The following is a 27261-nucleotide window of genomic DNA, read 5'->3' as shown; positions in this document are numbered from 1 at the left end:
AGTGAAAGACCATGCATTGCAGAGGTCAGCTTCTGCCAGACTAAGGTATCTGAACAAAGCCTGTCATGGCTGAAAGCTCCTGCAGTTTCCTGCAGCCTAGTCCCTTCAAAAGGCACGTGTAGAAATCTCAAAGCCCACTCAAAAAGAAAAGTCTCACATAAACTGATGGTTAAATGTGTTAACCTTGTCTTTGCTGGTTTACTAAAAAGTGATGCACACCTACAAAAAGCTTTTATAGCTGTGCTCTGGATGGCATGAATTGAAAAGTGAGGTTCAGGAGGTGCAGAATAAGGAAAGGAAGAATAGGGAGGCTATTATAAAAACAGAAAAACATAACATTAGTACTACCACCACTGGTAATAATAATAATAGAAAATTCTAAGGTTTGGGGTGCCTTTTTATTTTCTTTAACAAAAAAACTCTCCCCAAAACAGCTCCATCTGTAGTCTCTGAGCATCTGGGGCTTCCTGCCAAAGTGATCAGTAGCAAAGAGCTAGCATTTGTCTCTGAATCGCAGCCATTATGTGCTTCAGTGTTCCCACACCACACAGAAACTGGAGGCACTCACAACTCTTCCTGGGCTAAGACTGAGCCACTGATCCAAAGCACGAAGGATGAGGGCAGAGCATGTGTGCTGCTGCATATAAAGGCAGGGCACGATGGAAAGGAAAGGACATTGCTGGTTTGCATGACCTATATAACTTCCTGACTGAAAGCAGGCTTGGCTGAGGGCAGCTCTCCAACTTGCTGGCAAGCCTGTTCAAAGCAACACACCCAGCTAAAGGTTGTCTCTTTCATACAATACGTCCCTTATTCCCTCACGCCCCTCGTTCGTGAGCAGACACTCCTCCTGAGGAACCCCAGAGTGCACACCCATGCCACAGTCACAGCCCAGCTTTGGCCACCTCTCACAGCGCTGGCCTGGACAGTGGGCACATCCCATGCACACCAACAACCTGCACATTGCAGTCACATCCCTTCAGGGAAGTGCAGGGCTCTGCAAAACCCTTCGAGTGGTGTCAGCTGCCCACCAGCCCTACTTGCTTCACACCTGTTTTTCCATTCATCTTGTAAAGATGATTAAAAGAGAAGCTTAAAAACAAACAAAAAAAAATTATTGAAAAAGTTCCCTGAACAACAGATGCAAAAAACCTGCTGAACACCAATAGGTTCCTACCAGCATAACTAGAACATCTCAGTTATGATGCTGTGTATTAGGTTTCAGAAGAAACATTTGGCTCCTGACATCAGGTAGGAGGCAAGCAGGATTCTCCCTCTGAAGCCCTCTAGTGATGGCCAAAAGCAGAGCAGTCACACATCTATTTGCTTTGAGTGCAATCAGGAGGAAAATGCAGAAAAACACCTGCACAAGATATCCCTGCTCCTCTGCCATGCCGCAGGAGCACAGAACAGCTCATGGAACCGCACTAAGCCGAGCGTTTGTGACTGTTTATCCATGCCCTGAGTGGCCATTTGTCCTCCAAAGGCTGATGAATATATATGGGTATTTTTGTAAACAATCATGGATTAGACCTCTAATCCAAACAGGAACCAATCTATCCTGAGTGGTTCTTAATCAAGACTCACAAAAAAAAACCAAAAAAAAAAAAACCACAAAACTGGAAAATTCGTAAGAATATAGGCTTGATACTAAATGTCTTTTTCCCCCCAGTCTCAAACACTGAATTCAAACTTTTTTATCTATATAGTCCTGTAGCATTAGGCTCAATTTCTGCTCTCCAGTGACTATACAACTCCTGAATATATGAATTTCCACAACTATATATATTCATCCCATGCATTATCTGCATGGGATGCAGAGAAAACCAGCAGAAGAAACCTCTTCATTTTTATCTAAGAAAATTTCCTATTAACTGCCAGTCAGTCTTCATCCCCCTCTGGATCCAGGACTGCCTCAGGGATTCTAAGTGCGCAGGCCTTTCCTAGGAAACAGCAACACACTGCCCAAACCCACTGAAATGCACTCTCCTGCTTCATCAACCGGCTGTATGAAATTCACTTATTACAGAACTAGCTATATAAAATATATAAAAAGGACATTGAGGTGCTCAAGTGTATCCAGAGAAGGGCAGCAAGGCTTGTGAAGGGTCGAGAAATCATGTCCTATGAGACACAGCTGAGGGAGGGGGATAAGGAGGCTCGGGGGACCTCATTGCTCCCTACAACTGCCTGCAAGGAGATGTAGTGAGGTGGGGGCCGATCCCTGCTGCTGTGCCTTCAGCGAGAGGAGCAGAGGAAACGGCCATAAGCTGACACAGGGGAGATTCAGACTAGACATTAAAAAGAAAATTTCACTGTTCAGGTGGTCAAGCATTGGAATTGGCTGCCCAGGGAGGCGGTCAAGATGCCATCCCCAGAGGTGTCTAACAGTGGATCTAGTGCTGGATGATGTGAGCTAGTGGTTTAGGGGTTACAGTGACAGTGCCAGGTGAGCAGCTGGACTGGATGATCTTGTAGGTCTCTCCCAACCTTGGTGATTCTTTGATTCCATGATATCGTTTATATGTCAGATTGGCAAATTATTATATGCAAAAATGTTAAGATGCGCACTGTTTCCCACAGCAAGGCCTGCTCTAACACCTTATATAGCTTAAGAGCACTTTATTGACAAAGAAAATTTAATTAATGCCAATTTAATTCATACCTAACTACTATGTGGAGGAAGAATGCGTGACATTCAGCAAATTAGCAATGCTACCATCCAAGCACACACAGCAAGGGCAGGCTGGGGTTTTGACTCTGGACTTGACTTAAAGCAAACAGATGTCTTTCAGAGGTAGATCTACTTTGGCTACCTGGATTAGTCCACTAAAAGGTTGTTTTCCTTTGCCATTCACTAACCAAAGCACCATTAAACTCAGGGTTAACGAGGCTCTTTGCCTGCAAGCATGGGGCATGATCCACAACGCAGTTCAGCTAAGCCAGCCTCCCACAGGTCACCAGGTCAGAGGCAGCTGGCATCACACATCCTCAGCACAGCTTTTCCAGCCCCACCACTGGAACTGAGCTTGCCACACAGCAGTTCTTTTGCTCTGCTATTATCCTGAACACTGGAATTCAGAATCCCAATGAATGTTATGGAAATCATCCAAGGCAGAAAGTGAAATAGTTTCTAAGGCAAGCAAGCAGACTAAAAATAGCCTGTTACACAGTGGAAAGAATCAGAGGGTAGGGGAATCCCTGCAGAAGACCTTTACACTTCATTCTTTATTCCTAAATCTGCAGGTTGAAGCACTACAAACAGTCCCTCAGCAGTTACAGCAGGTGGCTGAGAAAGATGCAGCCAAGGTGTTGGGAAGGCATTGCAGGTGCCTTTCCTCCTGGATTTGCACTGCAAAGGGACAGCTCAGGGTTCCTCATCCAGCCCCACAACTGTAACCCTGTGCAGATGCTGCTTGCAGGCCAGCTCCCAGAAGCTGCCACTTCCACTGCCTGTCCTGCTTGGCCCCTCTCACCCACCCCCTGGCCAGCTTTACCAAGGGCAAAAACAGTAGAAAGCTAATATTTTTCTTCTTAATATATATATATTTCCTTGCCAGTGAAGCACAGGATGGGACCTGATAGATTCTGGTGTAAGGGAAACTTGGAAGGCAAGGGAAGAGAGGCAGGGCTGTCCCTGCAATAGCATCCAGACACCCATTTGTTTTTGTTGTCTTGTAAAACCTTATCTCCTGGGAGAAGTACCTAGAAATGGGGAGACACCTATGTCAGGAGGAAGCACTGTTAACACAACAGGATGCTATGTGAACATTTACAAATAGAAAATGCAACTATTCCTCCTTTTTTTCCGGCCAGTGGGAGAAATCCTTTCCTGAGTTTACACATACTTTGTTTACATTTGTCGGCACAGAGGATGAGTTTGCATTTACATGCTAATCCATCCCCTTTTACATGATCAGTGCCAACTCTTAAAATTTGTGTTGGAAATCAAGACTGGGCTAGGTACATTTCCCAAACTTTTTAATCAGAATTGGGAAGCAGCAGCAATTCTGACATAGAAATTCTGACAGATATCTCCCCTCAGGGACTCAAATTTGAGCGCAGACTTGTTTGACCATGCAGCCCCCTCTGATCTATAAACCAGTGCAGCTCTATTATTTTATAATCGATGCAAAGCTGCCCATTTTAACAATTGCTGCAAAGGAGTGTAGCAAGAGAAGCAGAAAGACAAATTCAGAATGAAAATCAACAACTCATTTATAAAAATCATTTTGTCCCACAGGCTCAAAGGGAGGCAACTGCAATAAATGCCAGTGAAAAGGGATCTGAGGTAAAATATGCAAGAGACAACTAAAACTTTCTGTAATAATGCTGCCTGTGCATCAGTGTTTCCACAGCAGTGACTCAGGGCTGCCTGTCCTGCAGCCCCAGCCAGGACAGGTTAGCACAGGGGGAGCCAAGCAGCCACCAGGATGCTCTCTCTCCCTGCCCAATTACATTTCCATTCAGTAAAATATTCCACATGAGAAAATTATTTTCAAGGATCATGGATGCTCTCCTTTCTTACTCTTGCAGGCAGAGCCATGGTGCTTTGGAATAGTAAGAGCTATTCCAAAGGTCTGTGGGCCGCTGCATCTACACTAGGATTTCCACTTAGTTCTTACCACATCTAGAATCAAACACTAAACTCGGTTCAGGAAGAAGGTGCTACAGTGGAAAATATTCCTGCTGAAGAGAAACACTGCAGAAACACCTCATACACCAACCAACATACAAAACCTGAGCTCACTTCTGGAACTGGCCCCTCCACTAGGCAGAGACAGGGACACACTTATGGAGGCACCCATCATCTTACAGAATGAGGTGCAAAAGAGAGCAAGTATTGGAACTCCCACCTCTGTATTTTGATGCGCTAAGTACAAAACTACCATTTTACTTGGTGCATGTGAGGCAAAACACAACACCCACGTGCTTGGTCTCCACACAGGAACAGTAGCACTTCTGGTAGTTAGCTTGTTCACTTCTCAGACATTCATCTTTCAGAACAAAACACTGACAAAGTGCTCAAGAAACAAAGCCTGACATTAAAAAAAATCAACAGGTAAACATCACAACAAAAATTTAAAAATGCCTCTGTGGCCAGATTCCCATCACTCTAATCATGCTTGAAGCAGGGTCTTAATAAAAGAGAGCAAAATTAAACCATGTGCTTATTATGAAGCACCAATCTTTGCAATTAAATGACAACATCTTTGCACTTCTCTCTAAAGTGTTCTCCACACTTTATTTAATGCTTTCTGACAAAGAAACTACTTTCTATCTAGAGGTATGTACAAAGGAGCCTTGCTGGAAAGGATTTGAGACACTTAGGGGCTCTGGAGACAAACAGAATCTTCTCCTGCACTGATCAACTGAACTAGATTGCAAAGCGTCTTCAAAGCTCTTTCAACACCAGCTCAGCAGTGTGCTTTCCACTGCATATTTAAGAGACTGAGCATAGGGGAAGCAAAACACTTTTAGGCACTAGGGCAGTGTTTATTGTGGTTACAAACCAGCTTAGAGTACAATGAATTCCCAGGTCCTCGAGCATTAGCACTTGCTACCATAATCTCTAGATTCAGGAGCTGGGCTTTAAGACTCTATTTTAGCCAAAAATTCCATAGAAAATCATTCAAACTGTGCCTTGCAAAAGAAGCACTGTCAAGGGACTTAGAAAAAACATTTTTGACTCATTAAATGTTGGAGAATAACACTGCTATTTTATCTTTATATATACACATAGGCATGTTAAGAAAGGAGGGGAGAGAGAGGTCACACAGGATAATCTCAAATGTACACTACTAGATTTGTGGACTCATAAACTAAAGAAAGAACCAGAGGAGATTTAAAAATGCTTGAAAGTAATTTTCATGAGCTACACTGCACAGAACTTTTTCCTTAAATAAAAATGAAGTGATCTACTTTCTCCTCATGATTTACTGCAAAACAGTGGCCAGCTGACTGATAATGGAAAGTGGCTAAGGTCTGCCTACCATTTTCAAAGCAGAGGTTATAAATTTCAGCCCCTCCCTTCTCCATGCAGCTTGCCAGTTTTCACATAACTTGTCAGGACTTTGTATCTCCGGAATTTCTCCTCCTCGTTAAACTTGGCTGAAGTCAACCAGCAGATCCAAATGGTATTTGGTGGAAAAGAAGGCAGGACATGCTCAGTATCACCAAGAAGCCTCATTTCCTTAGGAAGTCAAGATAAAAATATGGAATGCTGCAGCAAAAACAGGAGGAGTCCACAGGCAGGTGCAGTTTATAAGAATACAATTAAACACAGTCAAGAGAGATTACATTTCAGGCAGATATATCCCCTTTAATATAAACAGAATTAATTCCCCTGACTTTGATCCTAATGCCCAAGCCAGATTTTAAAGTGTATCTCTGAAAGATAGCAGCTTATACTGGACCTGGGATCCTTTGGTTGCCTGTGCAGACAGGAAGAATACTCAGCAGACCCGAGTTCAGCCTAGAAACGTGCTAAAATGAAAGCACAATGCTCTGTGTCACAATCCTTATTGGTTTCACTCTGCCCAAACTGGCAAGAGCACACATGCTCTAACACTGTATTGACAGGGCTGCCTTGTTATCCTTGAGTAGACAGTAAGTCTGACTCACTGGGGGTAAATTGAGCTGTGCTGTGTCTGATAGAAATGATAAAAAATACAGTCCCGTACTTTTTGCTATTACCTGCACACAAAACATTTGTTTCCCATCAGAACTCGAGCCTTGTTAGACAGCTGAGACAATCAGAGCTCAGCACTGGGGAAGGCAGCAGCAAACCACCTGCACCGAGGCCACCTGCACAAATGCTCCTCTCAGCTCAGAAGAAATGCTCCATCACCAGAATTTGCACAGGTTATTATTGCTCAAATTCATGTTAGAGCAGGTATGACCTGTAGGTAAAATATCTCAACTGTGAAAGCATCTGCATTCTACCCACATTAATACTAACAGTGGTGAAGGCTCAGAGTCCAGGACACAGACTGATGCCAGCAGTCACTTGTATATATGAAACCACGTGTCATTAGTGACCTAATGACTGAAGAAAAATAGGCACAGTATTAGAGCATAAATGCATGAGTATTGCCCACCTGGACAAGTAACTGTGCCCAAGGATGGTAACAAGTTCACCTGGATGAATTACTCTTTCTTTCTCAGTGTGTCACTGCAGCTGCACCATCAGACCAAAGGAAAGAAATTTTTTAACAAGCCCAGACTTGCCCAAAGAGCTCAAGACTTGCAGAGAAATCTTCTTCATATGCAATCCTATTCTTCTGCCTATGGAAGTCAGCTGCAGCCATTTCCATTATGCTCCAATATTAAACATGTGCTCTCACATACTGATGAGCAATAACAGATCTTGGTGCCACAGCTGAGGAGCATATCCTGAGCATCCTCTGCTGTGCTATAGCAGAATGTTATCTGGTTCTCTTAAAGCCAGGTAGGCAAAATTTTAAAGCCATCTCCCTACAACAAAGGAGATTCTTCTACACTGCAAACTACAGCAAAGTGCCCTTTATGTAACCATAACTTCAGGTCGTGTCATCTAAACTACATTTCAATTTACAGAGCACTGGTAAAACATTTTCTGCTAGACAAGACAAGAACCCTGCACATCAGACATAAGCATACAGATGAGAAGGCAGAGTCAACACTGCTTTCTTTACACTTTATTCACATTGTGTTCCACAATCAACTTTGAGCATGAAGCCACTGCCCAGCCTCAACTGAAAAAGCCACGCAACAGGAATCCTACTGAATGAGCACCATGAAACCTTTACAGCCAAAGCCCTATGGCTGTTGAGAGGTGCTGCAATGGTGCCCTCGAGGATCTTCATGGCAAAAGGAACATATCTGTTTCTTTCAGCCTTGAAACAGTCAGGTTTCCAAAAGAAGCTTGTTAAAATACATAGAGAGGTATGCCCACAAAGACAATTGAGATGGGCTGTGCATGCAAAGCATCTTCCTCTCAGGTGGCAATCTTGCATAAGGAGAAAACATAGGTTGAAATAAGCATAGAGAAACAAGCATGTGTGAATGTTTTACATCCATTTTCTTCTCTGTCCTTTGCCAATTTTTCCCTGGCATACAGTGTCAGTGCAAAGTTGCTATTCACAGGGACACAGTAATGCAGAGCCTTAGTGCTCAACATCAGCCCTCTCCAGCAGTATAATTTCCCAATCTGCTTGTTAAGAGCCACAACTTTTTCCCATGATCTCAAACTGTCTGTGAAGCTCCCTATTCAGTTTCCTTGCAACTGCATCAAACCAGACATCCTCCCCTTTCCAAATAAGCTTCTCCAGCCTAACAATCTTGCTAACCCCTGAATAATCAGATGAAGAGAGTAGAAGTTTGCCCTTTATCCCAACTGGTGCCAGCACTGCTCCAGGAAATTTCTTGGGTTGAGTCCAGAAATTGAAGCTCTGACTTAAACCAGGTGTTAGATGTGTCTGCCTTGCTGGGAGATAAAGTCACTGTTCCTTGTAAGGACAAAAGGCTTTTCAGAGTTAAATGTCACTCTACTCTGTTAGAACTATGAGCTGGCAATCCAAGAAATGTCCCAGCCACCCAAGGGCAGGAGTGTTGTGACATGTCTGGCACCCCTGCAAGGCTCTGTGCCCTGCCCTCGCCCTGTAGATGGACAGGACCACCTCTGCCTGACCCAAACAGGAGCCTTGCAGAATGAAAAGCAGCATGGAGCTGCAGCAGAGCCCAGTCCCACACAGACACCAGCACCCAGGGCTGAACCTCCTGGCATCAGGTCCATGGAAAAGCAGGGGGAAGAACTGTGCCAAGCTGCTGGGCAAGGGCAGAGGTAGGTGAGGGATCTCAGTTAAAGAAAGAAATAGTCAATTATACAAACGCTCTGCAGTTCACCAAAGGCTGCCCTACTGGCTGCAAGACTATTGTAGCTCTTTTTGACCTCCCCCAAAACCAGATGTTACAGCTCAAGGGACCACTCTGTCCAGCTCTGTTTTCCTCTGAACTGTAATATATAATTCCCAGCAACTTTTTTTTTTCCTTAACCTAATCCCTAGAAGAGATCAGAGGTTAATCAGCTTCAGGAGAACTGGACAGCAGGGCTGTCAAGATTGTAAATAGCTTTCCTTTTTTTTTTCTTTTCCACAGAACACGTCTTTATTTTGCCAGGTAACTGTTTAACCAAAGACTGCAAAATATTGTAAAGACTAGTAGCAAGCAATCTTTCATTGCAGGGACAAGCAAGCAGAGTGCCAGTACTCTCCATGGAACAATGTGGATTTTTAGGTCCCTTACCAATTTCCCCCAATTCACATTAAGAAGAAGTGACTCCTATGAAACACTGGAAGGCCACAGATTTTTGGTAACTCAGGTAACTTTAGGTTTGCTTTGGCTAACTTCACAGTAAGTACAGCCCCAGACTGGTATGTAAGTACTTTACCAGGCAGCTGCACTAAGCCAGATAAAGCCAGGTAAAAGCACTGCATTCATATCTCTACACTACAGGGATGGCCCCTATTCAGCTTCTCTAGGCTGGCTTGACCCAGTTCTGTTGCACTGGGCCACAAGGGTCTGTATTTCCCAATCTTCCAGAGCGAGCCATCAACTTTTTTTATTTTTCCTTCTTCACATAGATTGAAATCCATGGATTGTCTTTGAGTTTTCATGGGGAAAACAAGAACATAATATTGCAAACTTTTGGTTTGGCTTATTATGTCATTTTTTCCCTCATTTTGTCTGCTAGTTTATGTGGGATCCCACGTTTTTATTTAACAGCAGTTTTTCTGCAGACTGCTTTGAGATGTCCTATGGAAAATGGACAAATCATCCACATGATTGTAGTTTATGTAGTTTATCTTATGGCCATGTGGGCTGTAAGATACAGACTCGCAACAATCCAAGTGACTTTCCTATTGCAACAGAAATAAGGAGTCAGCAGAGCAAGGAAGATGGCAATGAGTAACTCAGGGAACCTTTCCTGTCTAGTGTGGGAGATGTGCCATGTTTCTCTGCAGGCCTGGAGGCTTTGGTCTGAGGTCGCTAACTTTTCTGCAGAGGACACACACAAAGAGCAAGACAGGCAAGCTCTAAAAGCAATCCAACTTCTTTCATAAATCAGCAGGATACAGTATCCAGTTGTTTACTTAGCATAATTTTACACAGACTAGATTGGACAAGTCATGAAACACTGGGCACAAGAGCTGAGAAATGCTGCTATTAAAAAAGGCATGCGGAAAACTTTCCCAAGGGATGCCAAGAGCGTGTGTGGGAAGAGGTAGGAGGAAGAAGCAGCAGCGTCAGGGGTTATAACAAACAGAAGAGAAGCAATTGTGTTTTTCCCTCAAAATCAGTTACTAAACTTTTCAAAGAGAAAAGCATGGCTGGAAGTGGAACACAGAAGCAACCCTGGAAACAGCCGTGCAGCTGCAAGGAAAGGCTCCAAAGCAGCTAGAGCAGAGTCAGGCTTTAGGGTGTAATGCAAGTTAACAGCTTGGATTCAGGCAGATTTGCCAAGTAAGCTCTGCTAAGGTTTTAAATGCTATTTGCTTCACAAGAAAACAGATTCTTCTAAGTAGACAGGGACTGCTAAATCTTGGGAGTCATGGTTATCTTATGATGATGGAAACCTAACAGTATGGTCAGTGAGTGGAAGAGATCAACATGGACTGAACACCACCTTCTCCAAACTAATGTCATAAAAGGAACTGAGACCTTACATCAGAAAGATTAACAACAGACTACATATAATGCCTCCCTCACAAGAAGCATGCAGCGTGAGATTCATCCTACATATGCAGATTTTGTAAAACAATTTTTAAAGCACACATATGTCAATAGCTTGCACTGTTCCCCTTTTACAGTCATTGGGCTCATTGCAACAAGGAATAAGAATAGCTTTCCATTGATGAAAACTGGTGAGGTTTTTGGTTTTATTTGTTCTACACTCCAGTGAAATTTTTTCAGCCTACATGCACTGCAGCTTTGCCCTTCAAAAGTGAAAAGAAGGCATACCTGTGCACCATTCTGTAGTGATATCTATAGATCTATAGGTCTTACAGTTCCATTAGCGTTTGCTTTAGTGCTGTAGATCTCAAGATCAGTAAAGATCCAGTCTTCTAAGTAGTTTCCTTATTTGTTTAGAAAGGAGGAAATTAGAAGAGGCAGGGGAGTTTTATGCACATTGACATCCCCCAACATTTCAGGCAGCAGAACTAACTAGTCATAATTTATTCAAAGATCAAGCTGATAGGCTTCAGCCCACCTCCTCTTCTCTCATCCTTGCCACCATTCTTTTCAAAATTAAAATCTAACGAGAAAACCACAAAAAAAGATAAGAAGGATGAAGAGCATTTCCACAGTGCCATGTGCACTCCAGAGTTGTAATATTTCTTCCAATGCCTCGAGTCAGAGGTTATAATACCTCATTTTCTTCATGCCAACCAAAACATTTTAAGGAAAGCCTTTACTCTGACTTTGACATCTCTCCTGTGTGGATGATCAAAGCTTTCCAGCCCAGAACTGACATAACTTCACTGATCCTGAGCAATGTGTGAATTGCAGAATCATGGCCTTGAAAACTGAAAATCTGGGGTGTGCCCACAGAGCATGCCAATACATAAGGTTTTCTAATTTGTTAAGCATTTGGCAAAACAAGCACTGGATCAGAGGTATCCCAGAAGAAAGGAAGTCTTGTGTCTGTTCTCAGTTCAGGTTAGTCAGAATAATCAGATATCCCCCATGGCACCACTTGAATTTAAGCAGAAAGGCATAACACTGCCAATAAAACATGCACATAGGCACAAATCACCTACAGCTTCAAGCAACCACTCATCAGAAAACCACAATTTCAGTTTTGTGAAAGTTTCCACTCAAGCCTCTTTCTCCATGGGCATGGATACGGTATTACCATTAGCAGTTCATCTAACTGTAGCTCTCAAAGCAGGCAGAGAAGGTGAATTTTGGCTGTGGTTCCCTCAGCATTTCTTTTGGAATAGTGCTAATGGTGGAAGTCACTGCCCTCTCTGTCCCCATGTTCACTCCTCCCACTGTCCCCATAAGTTGTGGTGAGCTAGGACCAGGATGGACCCACATTGTTTGCCAGCAAAGGAGGTGTTCATGAAAAAAACCCTTGAGGAACTGAAGCTATGGCTCAAGGATATGGCTCTCTGGCAGAAATATCAATTTGAGCTCGAGGATATGGTTCTCTGGCAGAAATATCAATTTGAGCTACACTGCCCCTTCTGTCTGATGGCCAGACTGGATCTTTTCCAGTGTCATACCACCTTCTTCAGAGCAACCACACCAGAGTTTGCAACATCATGTGCTGAACTCAATCAATGAACCAATCCAGGCTATAAGTAACCAGGGGAAGGAGAGGAGTAAGGGTATTTTAAAACTGGAACCAGAGCCTGTTCACTGATCCAGGTCACCACCTGACCTCAAGGCAGCTGTGCCTGCACAAGTGTTGGGAAACAGGCAAGGAATCAGTGAGCAAGGCTGGACAAGAACATCCTGCAGCCACACCTGCCACTGAGAAAATGGTACATGCAACAGTATCACCCATGCCTGGTGGTAAAAACTGGAGCTGAGTTAGTACAACTTGGAAGAATTTAAGCATTTTTAGTCTCTGTGAGCTCTTTTCTTTGAAGCAAAAACACATGAGCTCCCCTGGTAGGAATGACAATGCTTTTAAGCTGCATGGGGCTAGCTAAATCTCCAAACTCCTCCCTCTGACTACTCTTCATCCCCTAAAAAAAGCATTGTACTTATGAGGTAAAAGACAGTGCCAATATACAACTTGCTTTTCAAAACCAGACAAAAATCACAGTAAGTTTCAAAACTTACTCCTCCAATATGAACTTAGCCATACTAAAGACAGCATTTTTCAACTGTTTTCTTTTTTATGTGCAACCTCTCTACTACAACTGTTTGTGATTAATACATGCTATTAAAAACAGAGGGTGTGCAATAGAGCCAATCTCAGTATTATGGAAGAAGCCATTGTCATGCACAGTCCAGCAAGCTGCCCTGTGTAAAACTGCTGCACAGATGAAAACATTTGCTGTGCAAAGAACATTCACTGCGTGTCAATGTACCTTCATTCCTCTTTGTTTTCTCTGCTTGTTAACTGCAGCAAAAAAAGCATTGCCTCCTCATGAAGGCAGCCTTTGAAAATCTTCAGCTGAAAATTGATCTTTATCAAGCCATCTGACAAAAAAGGAATCTAGCTGTTGGCAGACACAACAGCTGAAGTTAGAGAGCAACAGTCACACTGCTCATCGATCACTAGAGATTCAGAGATAAGACTGAAGCCTTATCAGTTGACCTAACCCTGTCTCTTGTTTTCCTCCTCTCCTGCCTGTTTACCCATTACACCTCACCACTCATCCAGGACCTTGTGTCTAAGGCCATTTTTACTTGCTGCACCTATACCCACACTAAGCTGTAAAATATTCTGCAGCAATATCCTTGCAGAAGTTTTGCTTGCTATAACCATCCTGGCCAAAGACCCCCTGCTCTGTACAATATACACACATTAATGTTATTCTTCCCCCTGGGTAAGACTGAGGAGCCCAGAAGAATATGACAGCTTGAAAAGGCACAACCTCTCTCCAGAAGAGCAGTATCAGTCAAGCTTTGCAGATATCACATGGGAGTATCTCATCCAATTTTAAATTTGAAACTGTTAATTTGTGAATGGAACTCTACATACCACAGAGTAACAGGGAGAAGCCCATGCTTTTCTTCATCTGTTTTGAAAAGTTAATTTAAACTGATTGCTTTTTGAACAGCATAAACTGCAAGATGCCCAAGGATTCAAATAAAGGCATATATTTTTTATTTCTTTGACTGGGTTAATTTCCCCTCTTTCCCATCTAAAGCTCCACAGTAAATCCCCATGGGTCAGTTACTATAACTACTTTACATTGCTGAATTCTGTTAGCAATCTGCTCATCATTCCTGCAGATGTTTCTGCTTTTAGGCTTCTTGGAACTACAAGGGACTCATTCCTTTGAATAAACATATGCCCTTTGTAGGCTGCAGATGTACCAGGGAGAACACTGTCCTCTACAACAAGCAGACACCTCACCACCTTCTTTGGTAAAAGCAAGATGTTACTTTTCAGAAAAAAACAAGTTGGAAGCAAGCAATCTGAACCTTTTCCCCCTCTTCTAAGAAATTTCTGAAAAGAGAGTGCTACATGCACCCAGTATGCCCTGGGACTGGACAATGCAATTTTTGGAGGCAAACGCCCCAGCACACAGGCACACAGAAATCTCAGGCAGATGGACTGGAGAGGTCAGGTCCTGCAAGCAGAGAGCAAACATTCACAGGCAAGGACCAGGCCTTTCAACAGAAATGTGATGAAAGCCTTATACCATCTCATGATGAAATTTTACACAGTTGCTAATGAAGCAGAAGGTTCTTCTACTCACCTCAGTAACATCCATGACCTTGATGGCTGCCAGCTGACCCGTTTTGACATGGCGACCCTGGTAAGGGAGAGAGAGAGAGAGAACAGTCAGCACCAGCATCTCACCCATCCCTTCAGCTTACACAGAGCAAAACACTTGGACAACAGTTACAGTCACTGGGTTTTCCCCAGCAATGATACTTCCCTTCTGATACCTCCTAGGAAATACCACAAAACCTCTAGACAGCTAAAACAACAATAACAAATATAAAGTGTTCCTCTTCAAATTTTAGCACCCATTTTTTTTTCTCCACATTAAAATGATTATCAAGTACAAACGGGTTATATTCACAGCTTCCCTTCTGTTTACTTTAGCAAAGCTCATTGTCAGTAATGATAGCTTATTATGATGCCAGAATAAATTCCACGTGTTGCGTGTTTTATTTAGGTTCATACTAGGTATGAACCAATACCTAGTACCTTGGTGATATATTGCATGCTTTACCTAGTAAGCATGGTTAGCCCATGATTAGGGCTTAGGACATTTCTCACTGGTTTGGTCTTTCCAAGTAAAAAACATGGGGTTTCTGTAAGGGATGCATCAGACCTGCAACAGCTCTCTGCCTGTCTCACAAAGGCCAGACAAGAACAAGACGTCATCTCCCTTCAGCTGTGCCATGGTACGGGAACAGTTTCTCAGTACAGCTGGAGCTGAGTTAATAGATCCCAGCTCCTGCAGCAGGGAGCTCCTACCCTTCCTTCCCCTGCCTCCTTCCAGCCTCCTGTCACATATTTCTCCCAGGAGCACTGAGCTCCTTCTGGCACTCATTGTATCATGTGATAAGCTGATTGAGATCACTAAAATGGCAGAAAGTTAACACAGAAAAAGCAAACTGTGGGGTGGGGCAGGGGATTGCAGTCCAGGAAATTAAACTGGTTTGTTCTGCAGTGAAAACAGAGCCAGGGCGAGCAGGATGCAGATCACAGGGCTGGGAGGCAAGCTGCATGGCAGGCCCCTCCAGCCCTGGTGGGCTGTAACTCGCCTCAGCTGACTTCTAACAAAAGCCTTTTTCTCTCCAGTGTATGTTTACATGAGGTAGAGACATCAATTAGCTGCTGTGTACTTTTGTCCCTAAACAAGCACTTAGAAATGGTCCCAATATTGGTATTTTCCAGCTCTCCACTGTTACACTCAGCAGTGTAACACCCAGCAGTCTATCCTAAACAAGTCAAACAGCCCAGGCTCCCAACCACTTTCCCAAGCACCATCTCCAAATGTTATCTGCATCAGTCAAGCTCTCTAGCAACAGGTATGACCATTAAATGTCATCACTTTTATCACAAATAATGATAAGAACACAATTGAACATTTAACTGAAGTCACAGTTCCTTTATTTCTCTCCCCACCAATTTCTGAGTTTCCTAGGCAGAAACCTACATGATGGACATGAATAGTGTAATTTTTGCCTGGACTAACATTAACCTCTTTACCGGGTCTTTTGAGACTGGCACCCCAGAACTGAAGCACCCCAAACCACTAGTCTCTTTAGAGAAATCCTGATCCCTTCACACCTTATGATGCCCTCCATGGAGGTAATGGCCAGGCATTGTTGGTGCATTCAAAAGGACGGAATGCTGCAGAATTCACTGCCTCAGCCTTCTTCCACAACTCCAATCCACGTGCTTTCTATAAATACATTACTGTGCTCAGGCTTTGCTTGCTCTGTAAACTGGTTTTACCACAGGCATTTCTTTTTACAGCTTGGTCTCAAGCTGGTTTTGATTTTGAAACAAAGTTAGGGGTCGTAACGTGTGCAGTAGCCAACACTGACCTCACCTTGACCTTACTACTTCTTGAACCAAAGTCTTTCAGCAAGCCCAGGAGATTCCCAACTCCAATTTCCCACCCTGGACGTCTGCCTAATGACAAAAGCCTGTAGTCTTCTCCTCAAGACTTACCATCCCACAAGGAAGGAGGGGAAAATGGCTTACACTGAGGTGGAAAAATGCCTGCTCTCAGCTCTGCCCCCATTTTCCCCAGCTTTGTGGAAGGAATTTGAAAGCCCAAGGACATGGGAAGTACAGTTTTAGGTACAAAAAGAATATGCTAAAGATAACAGAAACAAAGACATCTCTGAAGAAAAAAACCCTCACAACACTAAGGAGGTCTGAAGAGATAAACTTTTTTTAAAAAGCAGTGAAATACAGTTCCCCATTCACTCTGCAGCAAAGTGAAGGTGCTAAAATGGTGGCAGAATATACTCAAGCAGAAAATGTGGCATGCAGAAGAGCAAAGTAGCAGCACAGGATGCCATTTTCATGGAATTTCTACTCTATTTGTCTTTTTAAATCTACTAACTACTGGTGGGCTTGCTATTTCCAGAGAGACACCTAAAATTTCCCAGTGCTCGACTTCACAGCTTTTCTGAAGTCAGTGTTCCTCCCTGTGAGACTGGCCCACTCAGGATGACTCATGTGCACCAGCCCTGCCACATTTCCCCTGCAGCTTTACGGGATCCTGCTGGTGCCTCCACGAGTGTCCCTATGCAATCTGGGGCCAGCTACAGCAGAACGCAGCCACTGCTCATGTTTCACTTTGCTGCTTCCGGGAGGGGAAAAGCTTCTACATAACCCTCCTAAGGGACTGGAAGCAAGGGAACTGCAGAGTGTGGGAAGTGCGGTCTGCTCAGTATCCCAGACCAAATTTAAACCCTGGTCACTTCAGAATATTGTTTAAAATTACTCCAAATACCCTTTTCATAATGTATGGAGCACTCATACTCTAAAAATCTGCAACATATGGGGAGGAGGAGGGATGGCCTGCATTACATTAATTTATATGAGAGAGGTAAAAAAGACATTTGAAGCCACATTCTTTTCATTAAAAATATTTTCAGAGGGCGGGAAAAAACAAACACCACAAGCACAGCATATAAGCATGAGCAGAGTATTTGTTTGTTTATTTGCTTAACAGCTCTGCCCAAGAACAGACCTGTCAAACTATTAGCATGCTGGTATAATTTTGCTTGCAACAAGAAATGGCTAAGCATTCCCATTTTGGAAACCAATCGTCAGATTTTCACGGCCAGCTTTTGCTTTGGAAAAATTTGTCAGTGTTAAAGAGAGTAATAATAAAATTGCAATGTGGTTGAATGTGAAGAAAGAACTGCAGAAATCATAGATGGGAAAAACCCTCTGAACTCAATCTCCTGGGATTAAAATTTATTCAAATTCTGCTCACAGGGCACTTTACAAATGCAGTAACCATCAAGGCTCCATCCAGACACCGCATCTCAGCAACACCTCTCCACTGGGATAGCATTTTTCATGCAGAATGAGGCCTCTGCTTTAGTGCAGTGTGGACACACAGCCCCTCAGGGCATCCAGGCATCCCCATCCCCATGGCAAGGCAGAGCTTCTTGCAGCTTTGTTTCTCCAGGCAAATTGTTAGCAATTACCATTCAGATATCTGAAAAGCTCTGCAATATTGCAAAATGCAACCCATGCTAACTGAAAACAGCAGGTTCTTAAAATATTGCTAGGCGCCAAATATCAGAGGCTGAGGATCACAAGGTACTGTCCCACAGCCAGAACGCTGTGTGGATATGAAACGTGCAATGAAGACAACAGCAACCTAGAAGGATCTTGCTAAGCATAAGGTGACAGTCTCCAGAACCAATGGACTGAGGAAGCTGCAGAGGTTTCTTCAAACAGTGGCACAGCAACAGGTAGAAAAGGCTCCCTCATCCTGGGAGTGAGAGCTTGCCTCTTACTGGGTTTCAGCATGGGAACCACAAGAAAACATCAGCACTGTCAGCTTGTCCCCATGGAAATGAGCCTGCCAACACATTCCCTTCATTTAGACCACATTAAGATTTTATTCACCAAAATTTCTGAACTGCTTCTTGTTTCTTACACATTCTCCCCACTTTTCTCTCCCTCATTTCATGGCTCTATTCATATTAAAGCACTTGGTTTATCCTCCCAAGGAAGCAGCCTAAGAATATTTTTAAGAGTGCTACTTGTACCACTGCATTTTTAAATGGCCTGTTGGGATGATCAAGCCAATGGAATTGAGATTGCCAACCTCAAATCTTGTCCTCTTTCTTCTCATGCAGATGACTGCAAGTTCATACACATGGAGCTGTAGCTCTTCCCATCAACACAGCAATACTGCAGCATTTAACTGAATCTTAAACTGAATCCACTACTTAAGCACATTCCTAGTCATGTCTGATAGCAATATGGTGTTTATTTCTCATCTCAGTGGGCTTTATGCATGTTGAAAAGCAGAGGGGCAAGGGGAATCCGTGGTAGACTGCCAAGATCTGCAGAACATAATAAATTTCAAGTCTTCCCACACCCTCCAAGTCAGTTAATACACCTACTTCTTGCCTCTTTCTTACTTTGCACACGTTATTACTGTAAAATTTTTAGTTTAGAGAAGTTCATAGGCAAGTGGTGTTATGTGCTGTTTTTCATGGTGCTCTTTTTCTCTTGTGCCTTAATGTTGTCAAAGAACTATGCAAATTAGGTGCAAAAGAAATTCCATCAGTTAATTTACCTCTTTTCCCCACCCTACCTTCCCCAATTACCCAAGATATTTATGTCACAGCAACGTATTCTCCTACTAACATAGTTTCAGACCTGTGGATTAACGTGTCTCTGGGAGGCTGTTCCTGGAAGCCTGCTCCCCAGCTAAATGGCATGGAAGCAGCATGTGGGACAACATCACACATTAAGGAAGGAATGCACCATTTGTGACTCATTACTTGCAAGTTTGGATTATCCTGTGCCCTGTACACAATTAAGTCTTTGGTAAACTTCTCCCAGCTCCCAGTACTCTATGCTGACAGTTGCAGAAAGAAGAGGAATTGATCTGCAAAACACAAACGAACTACTAATCCAATTTCAGTTGCCACACTGCACACAGAAGCAGCAGATTTAGACATGCCATCAAGTGAAAATACCACAGCACCACCTCTTAGCACTGAGTGCTGTACAATGCCCCGATGGCACACGTAACTTTCCATTTCACTTCTCATTCAGCTGACTCTTAACTCCTACCAGCCTGAGGCCACAGGCCATGAAGCAATACTCTGTTATTGGGTTGCACGCCCCAGTGCAATAAATGATAACTTATTATTCCAAGGCATGTTTACCATCGGCTCTTTCTGTCACTTGGCAACATATAAAGCTGTAGACTGATCAACTTTGCATTGTGAAAACTTGGACTCTACATGGCATTTTTTTTCCACCCCCTGAAAAGATCAGGTCTACCCTGTGAAAAGCATTGGGAGTAGTGCTTGTGGAGGAAACAGAACATATTTTTGACAGGCAAAAAGACAGAATGGCACAAAGTGAAAACAATCTCCCTGGTCAAAACCAAAAACTTAAATAATAAATAAATAATGAAGTGTTCTTAAGCAAAAAGTCTACCTAACTACATTTGCAGCCAAAATTATGCTATTTCTACTGATATAGCATTCTAATAATCATATGCTCCAGCAAAGGAGATGAACTTGTAAACAAAAAGGATAATGTTTATCTGCCATGAAAAGTACTTCCAGAATAAAATCGAGCAAAAAAAAAAACTGAGTGCAAAAGCAAGGAAAATCACTGCAGAAATACACAAGAAGAAGTCATCCCGTTAGATGATTTCTAAACCCAAACCAACCAGAGCTGTTAAAGACTGTCACTGTTAAAGTCAAAGACAGGACAGAGCTCTTGTGTTTTCCTTCTGTCTAAATCTTGACATCAAATGCCTGGAAAGCAAAACAGAAAATAACATGCTCTCTATCCTGCTTTTGATATCCACAGGCTCACTAGCTGCCTATTGAAGAAATAATAATGACAATTTACTCATGCATAGTACTGCATTCTGTGAAATAATGCACAGAAAGATACACAGTTATTATCGGTTTTGTTCTTCTGAGTAGAGAGTGAAAAGATGTTTCCCACTAGGAAGAAAAAAAGAGAGTTCTATTCACTGATTTTTTTACTTTGATTCCTAGTTTTGTGGTAGCTTTCCCACTGTGAAAGATGCTGGATATACATTATCAGAGGCATTTCCTTCTCCTAAACAGCTCATTGCCTAAATAGGAAGAAAAGAAAGGGGAGGGGGGAGAAAGGATGGTGGGAAAAGCATGGCAGAAAGCCACAATCGAACTTTCCCAGGATAACAACAGGTCAACTGCAGAGCTCAGTCAGAAGGCATCTCTGCTGGCTCCCAGCACACTGCCCTGCAGCCCACCCCCCTCACCACACCCACCAGCAGGAGATGTTTTGGTCTGATGGGAGAAGACAGAAAGAGAACTGCAAAGGCAGGCAGCTCTCTTGACAATTCACCTGGAAAACAACACCGATTCCCCAAGGAGCTTTGAAAGATTTGCCTGACCTTCATGCAGGTTTCAGCTCACAGCCACTGAAACACTTCACCTGGCAATAGATTAAAAAAAGACAGAAGAGAGGGGATGTTGCAGGGGAAAGGGGAGGGTAAGAGGAGTGCAGCTGTGCAATTTAAGACTATGGATGGTCCTTTGTTAATCCAGTCATGTCAACTGCAGTCCATTCAGTCAAGTGGGATCCCTTCAAGACTGCTCATTTCCTGGCTAGAACATAGAAATGGAACAGAACATTCCCTTACCAAGTGAAGGCTACAGATTTCCCTGTTTTTCATTCCTCAAATACCAAGCAGGAAAGGCTGACCAACAGGGGCCTGCTGGCAACACTGGCAGCAAGGCCGCCACGCGTTTTCACACGAGGCCACAAAAACTTCACACACTTTTTGGAAGATAGGCTGTGCTGAGTGCTGCCCCTCTGCCAGACACCCCAGTCATCAGCTGGGCACTGCATCAAGCCCTGCTGCTCTGCAGGTGACCACCACAGCTTCCTGCACCACACCAGATGCTTCTTCTAAAGGGACACTTGAGCTAACTGGCTTGAGACCCCACCCTGGATGATACGGTCTTCAAGAGCCATCCTTGCAGTCATCATCCCATTCTTCCAGTCACCACCATGCTGTGTCCAGATTTAGTGACCTTTATTGAAACCACCACCACTCATATTCTCTTAGAATAGAGTCTGCACCCTCAGCTGCCCAAAAAGAGGATTTTATTAATCCTTGTATTTTTTTTCTGGTTTTGAACCTTCCTAGATGATTCAGTTAGCACACTACTGAAAAACACAAAAAAATCCCCAACTAACTAAAACAAAAGAAAATAATTAAATCAGAATAGAGGCATACCACCCACGTGGACACAGTTGGCTTAGAGCACATTTGGCTTCCTTTGGAAACATCAGCTAAAATCAGCTGGCCCCCATTCAAACCAGTTCTTCACCCTACCTTAATGGCTTTACCAGTCACTAAACACACCCCTCCTTACACCAATTTGTCTCTCTGGATGCCCTGCAACGGTCTCTTTTACGTAGAACAACTTCTTTCTGGCAACTATAATTAAAAATGAGCCAGATGGAGAACATCAAGAAAATAATTTAGATCAAGATTATAAAACATGTACTTGTAGATACAAAATTACATGGTCTGTTAATGCAGACTGCTGCTGATTTCTCATCTCACACCTTGACAGGCACTCTCACCACAAAAAGCTCTCCATGGAGTCTTGGCCACTGCCTGAAGGAGCATCAGGCCCAGTTCGGTGGCATGGCCAGCAAGTCCCTGCAACAGGGACTGTATTACTCAGGTTGAAGGGAACCACCACAAGTGACCAGAACAAGCCCTGTGCCTGCCACATGGCATCAGAACCACCCAGCATCACTTCAGAGGCGTCCAGCACCACACCGGGTTCCTACCCCAGACCAAGCAGGGCCCAAAGTGACCTACCAAGGTCCCCACTTGGGTGGACAGGGGCTTTAAAACAATGCAGGTGCTTCTGCAGCTGAGAGAGATGGCAGATAAAGGGCAGAGTTTCTCCATCCCTTCTGCAGAGTGACATCAAAATAAGCCTGGATGAAGAAAGCCTGGGGCTGCCTCTCTTTGTTTGACTGCTTTTTAAATGAATTCATATTGACATGCAATCATCACCCTGGATGAGCAGAGCCTTCCAGCTGAAAGGAGCAAGTGACACCTTTTGACCAAGGCCCTCTGCATACCCAAGCAAGTCTGCACCCATTTCACTTTGTGCACACTCACCAACTTGCAGAGAAACCACCTCTTTGCTAGGCACACCCCTTCAGAAAGAGAGGGCGAGATGTCCTAGACAATTATAAATATTTAGGCACTGAGTACATAGAAGTGCCACAAAATATGTACTTTTCCTTGGAGAAAGAAAAACTAATAATCAAACCCTAGCTAGTGCCTGCCCCTCCAAGCACCACCGCTGTTGCAAGCAGCCTGCATTCTGGTGAGGCATTGTCAGAGGTCGTACACCATGACACAAGGAGAAATTAGCCCACACACACCCTACCAGCCTTGCTGCACTCCATCCACTGCCAAAAGAGACCCGCTGCAAGAAATGGGTGACAGGCAGGGAGAGGTCAGTGTCCCTCCCTGGGCAGCATCCAGCAGTCACAGACAGCAAGTGTCCAGCTATGCTGCTTCAGATCCTGCTGCCTGAGGCACCATCCTGAAATGTCCAGCAGCTACTGGAGAGCAGCAAGGAGGGGTAATAAATGGAAATCAACTTTTCCTTTTATTTCAAGAGTGCTAAATGAATGGGCAATTGTTTTGGAAGGCACAAACCTCACTGTAAATGCAAAAGATAGTGGGAAGGGAAAAGGGGGAACTATTGCCTTTGCTGATCTTTATTTCACTTTTTACTATGTTTTTGGGGTTGCTGCTGCACAGAGAAGCCCAACATGCAATGTCCTGTACAGCTGTCCCCATCAAGAGTGCCACCTTTTGTCTAGCTGCATCCAAGATGCTAACAAACACACTACATGGAGAGGAGCTGCTAGCTTCATATTAATGAGAGGCAAGGGGATGGGGAACTATTTCCATGTAGACCATCCCAGCAGAACAATACAGCTGAGCAGAGCAAGGAAATCAGGCTGTGTAATGAATGTTATCTCAACATGGTTGAAATGAGAGATTTCATATTGGCAGCCTTAAAAAAAATCCAGAACATTAGCATTAAAGAAGGAAAGTTAATGAACTCTTAAATGTACATTTATTCATATATATATATGTGTATATATAGTAAATTCAACTGTTAATACTTCTCCAGTGCTGTCCCACACAACAAAAAGGGCTGGAATTGCATGGTTTTAACCTTTTCACTTTTCCTACTGAGGGGAGACACTCCATCAAGAGTTGTGGGTCCCTTCCAACTCAGGATGGATATTCTATGATCCGATTCTCTTTCCCTTAGCCATTACAAACACCATCAGTGCCAGTTTTCATTACATCTCCTTGCCACTATAGACGAGGAAGCCAGAATTTGCTAGGCAGAAACTGCTGAAACTAAAATACACCTTGTAGAGCACAAGGTATGCTGCAGGAGGACTAAAGTAGGAAGCATTCTTGAAAAGAATGGGGACCATGCCTTATACTGTAATCCCATATATAAGAACAAATTCAGAAATATTTTACCAAGATGCTTACAAGCAACATTTGGCCTAAAGTTTTATATTTTAATTAAATAAGGATTCGCACCAGGAGACTATTTCCAGCATTTTTATCTTCTGATAACCTGCCAAGTACATCTGTGATCCTAAAGGGAAAAAAAAATCCAAACCACCTTGTCCTTGAGAAACTGGCTGGTGGCCAGTGAGTGATCTGTAAACAGCTTTGTGTCCACACAACTATTTTCAAATACTCAGGCAGTATTTTCAGACCTCAAACTATTTCTGCTTTGTCAGCAGGAGTTTGACTCAGAAATTCAAGCCTGTACTAACAACCCTTTCTGTACCAGAGTCAGTAACAACACCTCCCCAGTCTCAGCAATTACAGAGCCATTTATTTATTTCCCTATTTATTTATTTATTTAGCAAAAGAATGACCAAAATAAATGCCATTTCCTCTCTGTTGCTACCTGGGTAGTATGTAAGTTGCATTCCCAAAGTCTGTGGCCAACACGTTTATTATGTGAAAGGGCCAGAGGACAGAAAAGACATTATGCAACATATTCAGCTCACAGGTTAATCCACTGAAAAGAACAGCATTAAGGAAATGGAGGCTCTGTGTTCTCCAATAATGATTTTTTACCAAGTACTCAAGAACACACCAAGTGCCTCACAAAAACTAGTCAGAACACGTTCACCACTCTTAAGTAACACACTCCAGGCTTCCACAGACCAAGCTGTGGCAAACAAAAAGGGAAAGAAATTCCTTGGGAGAACTTGCACAGCAAGGCTGCAGTACTGCTGCCACTGCAGCTGGTCCTTACCTGACTTGCTGTGAACTCAGGGTACAAATAAAACACAGATTAAGCAGAAGTTATTTTGGTGCAAAAGGCTTCATTAGGTTTCTTTCTACAGAAGAGTCAGCAGATCAATACCTGGCTCTGAGCCTGGTGTCCCCAGCAGAATTTTGGGGGTTTTGGTCATCTATTAGTCTACATGACAGCAGGCCTGCTGGCAATGGACAGGGTACACCTTTCTCAAAGGGAAAACATGGATGTCTGGGCAGCAGTTAACAGGGCTCATTGAAAGAGTCTTGATCTAGGTTTGAAAGTGGAAAGGGATAAAACCAGAGACACTAGAGATAAGCCTGAGAGAACCATGCCAATGTTTGAGGGACAGTGTGCTACCAAGGTCCTTCAGTCTGCTGTCCTAGTGAAGGCAGCAGATGGAGGTTCACATCACAGCAAAGATGGAATGGGTTACTGGTGTTTTGGAAAACACAGAAGTGTTTGAGAATGGCCACACAAAAATCAGAGCTTTTTCCCATGAAAAGGTAGCAGAATCAACAGACCAACTGAAGTACATCTATATCAATGCACACAGCACGGGCAACAAACATGAGTAATTGGAAGTTGTCACACAGCAGGAAAACTATAATAGAGTTGCCATCACAGAAACATGGTGCAATAACTCATACAATTGGGGAGCTGCAATGGATGGTTATAAACTGTTCAGAAGAGACAGGCAAGGAAGGAGAGGTGGTGGGGTAGCCCTGTGTGTTAGGGAGTGTTTTGACTGCCTAGAGTTTAATGATGGTGATGACAGGGTGGAGTGTTTATGGATAAGAATCAGAGGGAAGGCCTAGGCAGATATCCTGGTAGGAGTTATAGACCACCCAACCAGGATGAAGAGACAGATGAAATATTCTACAAGCAGCTGGAAGTCATCTTGTTATCACTGGCTCTTATTCTCATGGGGAACTTTAATTTAGCAGACGTCCGCTGGAAATACAACACAGCAGAGAAGAAATAGTCCGGGTGGGTCTCAGAGAGCGTGGAAGATTGTAACTTCCTGGTGCTGCTGGCCAAAAGCGGGCAGCTAGGGAAGCTGCCCTGGCAGGACTGCTGCTTGTGAACAGAGAAGGACTGGAGGGTGATGTGATGGTTGGAGGACTCCTGAGCAAAGAATCGCAAAATGGTAACGAGTTTTCAGTTCTTGAACAAGTAAGGGGGAAGGCAGCAGAACTGCCACTTTGGCCTGCCTGAGAGACTGGCTGACAAAGTCCATTGCAAGGGTAGCCCTGACGGGCAAAGGGGTCCAGAAAGGTTGGATATTCTAGAAGAAGGAAATCTCAAAAGCACAGGAGCAGCCCATCCCCATGTGATGCAAGACAAGCTGGCAGGGAAAAGGGCCAGCCTGGCTGAATAAAGCACTTTGGGTGGAACCCAGAGAAGAAAGGAGCTTATGATCTTTGGAAGAAGGGGCAGGAAACACAGGAATGTGCCAAGAAGGCCAACAGCACCCTGGCTCATATCAGCAATAGAGTGGTTCACACCCTCAAATCCTGCATTCTGTTCTGGGCCCCTCACTACAAGAAGGACATTGAGGTGCTGGAGTGTGCCCAGAGAAGGGCAACAGAGCTGGTGAAGGGTCTGGAGCACAGGTCACATGAGGACCAGCTGGGAGAGTTGGGGGGAAAAAGGCTCAGGGGAGACCTTATTGCTCTCTACAACCACCTGAGAAGAGGTTGTAGCAAGGGGGGGGTCAGTCACTCCCTTCTCCTAAGCAAAAAAGCGACAAAACCAAAGGAAATGGAGTCGAATTGTGCCAACGGAGGTTTAGATTGGATATTAGGGATAATTTCTTCACAGAATGAGTGGTTAGGCATTGGAACAGGATGCCCGGGGAAGTGGTGGGTTCATCATCTGTGGAGGTATTCAAAAGAAATGCAGATGTGGCACTTGGGGACCTAATTTAGTGGTGGACTTGGCAGTGCTTGATTAATGACTGGACTTGGTCTTAAAAATCTTTTTCAACCTAAGCAATTCCATGATTTTAGTCCCCAACACACACACCTTCTGTAGCTGTAGGTAGGATATACACTGAAGAGTTTTTTTAGTATTTCTAGTAACAATTGCACTTTGGGAAAAATAAAAATCTCTTTTCTCATGACAGCACAACACATACAAAACTGTTATTCAGCTCATGATCAGCCATTCCTGCAAACCATAAGTCACTGCTCTGAACCACAACTGCCATTAGATATAATATAAAAATTGCTAGTCAGAAAGGCCAAGCTTTTGATTGAAAATCATTTGGTAAACTGGAACAAATAAGATAACTCACTCTTGCCCCAGACTGCAAAAGAGGAGCAAGGATCAAAATTCAGCTGAGGAGCATGACTCATACATCTGTAGCCAGTTATAGCCAGGTAGTTTAGCCCAGCATCACAGACCAATGTCTGTAATATTGCACTGTCACCGTTGCAGCTAGCCTGTAGTTGCCAAATAAATTTGGTAATATCAGACTCTCAAAACAAGTCCTCAGATGAGGCA

The 27261-nt window shown here is 43.6% G+C and overlaps 1 protein-coding gene across 4 annotated transcripts in view; it reads right to left on the bottom strand.

Moving 5' to 3' along the window:
- Nucleotides 1–27261, bottom strand: part of MAP4K4 (mitogen-activated protein kinase kinase kinase kinase 4) — a 165292-nt gene that overhangs the window by 72086 nt on the left and 65945 nt on the right. For all 4 annotated transcript variants that reach the window (XM_054272209.1, XM_054272211.1, XM_054272210.1 and 1 more), the window contains exon 3: nucleotides 14427–14483. In XM_054272209.1, coding sequence (XP_054128184.1) covers nucleotides 14427–14483 — 57 coding nt within the window. The remainder of the gene's footprint in view (nucleotides 1–14426; nucleotides 14484–27261) is intronic.

Source organism: Melozone crissalis, unplaced genomic scaffold (genome assembly GCF_028551555.1).
Source record: "Melozone crissalis strain CALT ecotype California unplaced genomic scaffold, PUWL_Pcris_2 ptg000013l_1, whole genome shotgun sequence".
Classification (NCBI taxonomy): Eukaryota; Metazoa; Chordata; class Aves; order Passeriformes; family Passerellidae; genus Melozone; species Melozone crissalis.
The sequence above is the reverse complement of the archived record's forward strand: the minus strand, read 5'-3'. Positions and strand labels throughout refer to the sequence as shown.